Below are 5436 nucleotides of genomic sequence, written 5' to 3' on the forward strand. Positions count from 1 at the left end.
TGTTTTATACATTATTTTGTTTTGTTCATACGACTTGTTTCGGCTTTTGAGATCAGTTTCAAGCCTTGATACTTTGAAGTTTATACTGCACTTCACATAAAAATACCTGGGCATATGTTTTTTTATTCAGCAGAGTGAACATCTATACTTGGATGCTTTTTCCACAGGCATCTCACTATTGACTTGATTACTGATGGAAGGATCTCCGTGACGATTGATGTTGGGAATCATTTGCCTCTACACCGATGACCCTCTTATGTTGTATTATACAATGAGCTACCGTGACGTCCTCCACCGACAGCTATTTGAACCTCGGTGCAAATTCTTCTGTAAAAATGACTCACATCAAGTCTTTTGCACTTTCCTCGCGACTTTCTAAATGTGGATCATATTATGTGTTATTGCTTTCTTTGAGATATATCAATGGCCATGGAGTTCCTTTTATGTGTCACCGCCTTCATACCTTTCTATCCTGAAATTCATATGGTATATTACTGAGCTATCTGGGGTTGGTCCTGATTGGGTTGGCATGTGGCATGTAACTAAACTTATTTGTACTGGACCATTATTGTTATATAACTATCTATACCTCTTTTGGTTAAGTTCCCATTAAAACTGAGGCATTATAAGTGTCTATTTTTTGGGTCGGTTTATGGATGATGCTTTTTGTAACCTATATCTTGCTATGTTTTATTTTATATGCAATACTCAAGTTTTTTTGTTACTAGGTTGGATATAGGTGCACCCGACAGGGGTGTGGCAAGCCATATTTTCTACCAGGCTTAATATGACCGGGTGCGGTGGGGGTGCGGCAAGCCGCCCTTACAATCTAGTCGAATCGAATCGGAGGAACAAGAGAAAAACGACAAGCAACACGACTTGCGTGCGTGCGTCCGCCTCGCGCGCAAAGGGTCGAGGCCAGCGAAAACGCGTCCGTCCATCAAACAAACAATACCAGTACTCCTACCCATCGACGTGTACGGTACGGGACATATATGGAAGCAATAAAAGCTGCTACCCCAGAGTTCCCGCGGGCGGCGGCGACGACGACGACGATACATTACGACAGCTCCCCCATCCCACAAGGCGTGTACGGGAAAGATGCATTTACACCTGCGACCGAGCCAGCAATGTGGCCGTAGTGCCTTGGACGCAGGATGCCCATGTACTCAAGCCTCGAGCGCTTCAAATGATAGGCCAGCCCCCTCGTCAACGTATCGCACAGGAAGACGACATCCTCAAAAGGATGGAACCCGAGGAAACTGATATAATCAGACTTAATAGTTTCCCGCTCCACCTCCACCACCGGCGCGTTGTGATCGTCTTCTTCTGCTTCTCCGTCCGAGCCGGCGCCGCCGTCGTTGACATTTTCCAGGATCCAACGCTCGTCGGTTTCTTCCCGACGGTAGTAAATCCCACGCGCCAGCACTTGCCCAAGGTCGACGCGATGCCTCAGCGCCCACTCGCACCGCCCGCGCGACTCGTCCAGCCCCCAAACCCGGAGAAACCTGAACGCGTCCTCCACCAGCGCGCAGCGGACCTCTCGTTCCCCGACTTGCCCAGATGAAGTTCCGGATACGTGGCCGTTTCCATGCCGGCCGGAGGGCGGATCACCCGGTACTTACGGTCCGCCATCGATATCCTGCAGCAGAAGTCGTTTTGGATCTGCGCGTAGAGCGCCCCGCGCAGGTACACGCCGTAGCGCTTCACGTCCAGGTCTAGCCTGTCCTCCTCCAGCATGCCGGCGATGGTTCCCGCGGCGCCTCCTTGCCGGACGAACGGCCTCTCCTCCCACCGTTTCGTCTCCGACGAGTAGACGGGCAGGACGAACGGCGACGGCGGCCACTCCGAGTCCCTGGGCATGCGGCCCAGCCTCTCCTCAAATGGGACGAGAGGGACCGAGGCCACCTCGTAGTGAGAAGAGACGCTGGGATCAAACGCCAGAAACTTGTCTCCTCTCAAGACGTAGAAATCCTCCATCCCGACGCGCGAGGGCAGCGGTGGCAGCGGCGGCAGCCGCGCGCACCGCCGCGTCGCGGGGTTGACCACCATGTCGGAGAGTAGTAGGACGAGGCCGTTGCAGTGCTCGCTGACGGCGGTGTTGGCCGAGCTATAACTGAGGTCGCCGAAGACCGCGGTCCTGGTCGACGGACGGAAGAGCTCCGAGACCTGTAGGAAGCGGAAGTCTATGAAGATCCCGCCGAGCGTGTGCGGAAGGAGGTCCGCCCGCAGCAGGTGGCCGGCGTCGATCATGTCGTGCCAGGCCTTGCAGACGCAGCGTGACGTCGCGAGGCTGCGCGGCGGGAGACGGCGGAGGATGTCCGCGAGCACGTCGTCGGGTAGCAGCTTTATTGTTACTGCTTCCATATGCATGTCCCTTCCTTGACCTTGATCACACGTCGCTCTTGTTGGACGACTACCTGATCAAATACTACGCCTTGCCGATTCTGAAGCACACGTGAAGATACAGCCTTGGCGCTGATGGCACTAGCACACACACGAGACACAACACGGCGACACGCGAGTATATATATAGCACCAAAGGCAGCCTAGTACATACAGTAGATGAATCGTTCACTGATCCTACTCCGATTCGGACGGGACGTGGACTCTTCCTTTTAAGACAGAAAACGTGGATTCTCGTTTAATTCCGGGGATTGCTAAAAACTCAGCTAGTTTTTTTTAATTTGGTCTCATTCACGAGTTTAACCATTGGATCAGAACTTACGGGAGCAACTAGTTAACGAGCGCTCCTTCGGGAGCCTCGCAACGATCAGCGCCACTTGGCGCGCTCTCAGCCATTCGCCACGTGTCGCGTTCTGTACGCTTCCTTCGGATTTTTTTTCCACACGCGTTTTCGGCTTTTTAAACGGTATTTTTTCCGGTTTTTTTCGACGTTTTGGTTTTCCCCCGGTCTTTCCTAGATTTTCGATAAAAAAAAATTTGAATTTTTTTGCGAAATAACGCGTTTTTTTTCCCCTTTCGCGAAAGTCACAGTTTTTCTTCCGCGAGAGGCACGGTTGTGCTTTAGTGAGAGTCACGGCCGTGCCTTTCGGAAACGAAAAAAACACGTTTTTTGTTTTTTTTTCTTTCGCGAGAGTCACGGTTCCGCTTCCGCGAGAGGCACGGTTGTGCTTTCGCGAGAGTCACGGCCATGCCTCTCGGAAAGGGAAAAACAAAACCCTTTTTTTTTCTTTCGTGAGAGTCACGGTTTTGCTTCCGCGAGAGGCACGGTTGTGCTTACGCGAAAGTCACGGCCGTGCCTCTCGGAAAGGGAAAAAATACGCGTTTTTTGTTTTTTTTCTTTCGCGATAGTTACGGTTTTGCTTTCGTGAGAGGCACGGTTGTGCTTTCGCGAAAAGTCACGGCCGTGCCTCTCGGAAACGGAAAAAAACGCGTTTTCTGTTTTTTTTCCTTCCACGAGAGTCACGGTTTTGCTTCCACGAGAGGCACGGTTGTGATTTCGCGAGAGGCACGGGCGTGCCTCTTTTGGAAAGGAAAAAAAACCGTGCTCCCGGTTCGGTTTTTTCGCCCGGTTTTTTTCGTCCGGTTTTTTCGTGAAAAAAAAGTTCGTCAAAACCTATCAACATGGGATCTACTCCCTCTGTCCCATAATATAAGAACGTTTTTAACACTATACTAGTGTGAAAAACGCTCTTATATTATGGGACGGAGGGAGTAGTTTTGAAGATCTCGACGCGAGGAATCCAATGGTGAAAACGGTTCGAGATTTGGACGCACGAATAAAGAGATAAAACGTTTTGAATAAACGGATCTACGAAAAAAGAGAAAACTCCCAGGTTGCGACAAGTGGCGCGCTGCATGTGCGCCACTTGTCGCGACCTAGGAAAGTGGAGTGTTCTTTGCAACAAGTACTTCTTAATTAGTGATTTCGAGAACTTACACCGCGATTCATGTTGTCCTCTCAGCACACAGATTGCGGCCCATGGCTCATTTTCTTCTTCTTCCGTTCGCGGCTCATGTCCCAGGGGCGTTGTTGTTTTGGCGGCCCGTTGTTTTGTTCGGTGGGCTTTTTCTCCTTTTTCTTTGTTTCCTATATGTCGTTTTCCTAGTTCTCAAAAGAAAAAAATGTCGTTTTCCTTTCCTGTAAGAGTCAAGGGTAGGTAGTTCAAGTTGTTTTCTTTTTGCTTTTTTCTTCTCGTATGGTTATATTTCCTGCATTGTTTTTTCTTTCTTGTTTTCTCTTCTTTGCAAATTTAAGAAATCATGTTTATGGGGAAATCGGGAGCGACACTTGATAAATTTGGCGAAGATCGGCCGGTAGTTCATCAAGACTAGACTTAATGATGTTACCGGTGTCTACTTCAGATGGCTTGAGAAATTCGGACATGATGGATGATGATGATGATGATTGATCTTGAGTCCCCAGCGAAGTCGCCAAAAAGCGTATTGACGCACGAACACGTCACGTGTACCCTCGACGGCACGTGTGATGCACCGCAGCTCACGTCGAAGGAGACCCAACCGACGACGCGATACGCAGGACAGTCGGCGGGTGCTTTTGTAGATCCGAAACCCCACACGCCTGGGAGAGACCCCGTCAAGGAATGCGGCCGCTATGGGCTGCCCTAGGTCGATTCGCTCGCCCCTAGAGCCTCTGGATTCACAGCTCTTAAACTCGAGGAACGGCGAAGAACAAGAAAGAAAAACGGTGAAGCGACAAAACGTAGATGAAAAAATAGTATACTGATATGTCGTTTGTATGTTGTTCAATCAACCATCACCCCAACATATATAAGAGGCGCTGGACTTCCCGTACAAGCAAATGACCCCAAATCACGTCCAAATCTTTTCAAAATAAACCGAACTCAAATTTAGGTAAGTTCGAGACATCAGTTCGTTTTTGGATCTCACATGCCAAAAAGAGCTCGGATGAAGATAAGACCGAAAGCAAATTTAACCGTTTCGACGAGGCGAACAACTTTCATGTTGAACTTTTTTGATTCGAGGCTATCTTAAATACTTTACAAGGTCATCTTTGACTCCCAATCGGACTCGGTCATGCAGCTGGCTGGGTTGCCTGAGTTTTGTAGCGGCTCTGTAGGTTGCATACTACTTCGTATGATGATGGCTCCAAAAGCAAAGTTGACTATTTCGACGATACGCACAACTCCGTGTAAAACACCTTTTCATCTGAGGCCATCTATATAAATCATTGAGCCCATCTTCAGCTTTTGGTCGGATTGGTCTTGACAGTTTCCGTTTGGTCAGCAAGCCTTTTCACTTTGCCACCAAGTTTTTCATGTATTTTTTTCAGTTCCGAAAGGCACGGCCATGCCTTTCGCGAAAGCACAACTGTGCTTTTCGCGGAAGCAAACCCGTGCCTCTCGCAGAAGAAAAAAAATGTGTTTTTTCGCAAAAAAAAAAATTAAAAAATTTGGTCCAAAAGCTAAGGAAGACTAGTGGAAAACCAAA

General features: G+C 49.0%; 1 protein-coding gene across 1 annotated transcript; it reads right to left on the bottom strand.

Annotated features, from left to right (window-relative positions):
• Positions 1–1060: 1060 nt before the first annotated feature.
• LOC141040825 (uncharacterized) lies at positions 1061–2373 on the bottom strand. Its single transcript, XM_073506942.1, has 2 exons — positions 1626–2373; positions 1061–1554 (listed from the first exon to the last, which is right to left on the bottom strand). The coding sequence occupies exons 1-2, from the start codon at positions 2371–2373 to the stop codon at positions 1061–1063; spliced, it is 1242 nt and encodes a 413-aa protein (XP_073363043.1).
• Between the last annotated feature and the right edge of the window lie 3063 nt (positions 2374–5436).

This window comes from Aegilops tauschii, chromosome 2 (assembly GCF_002575655.3).
Source record: "Aegilops tauschii subsp. strangulata cultivar AL8/78 chromosome 2, Aet v6.0, whole genome shotgun sequence".
NCBI lineage: Eukaryota > Viridiplantae > Streptophyta > Magnoliopsida > Poales > Poaceae > Aegilops > Aegilops tauschii.

Excerpts from the sequence above, each read along its gene's own strand:
- LOC141040825 (XM_073506942.1), bottom strand. The coding sequence starts at position 2,373 with ATGCATATGGAAGCAGTAACAATAAAGCTGCTACCCGACGACGTGCTC. Across the intron at positions 1,555-1,625 it reads CAGGATATCGATGGCGGACC|TCGGGGAACGAGAGGTCCGC; the intron begins GTAAGTACCGGG and ends CATCTGGGCAAG.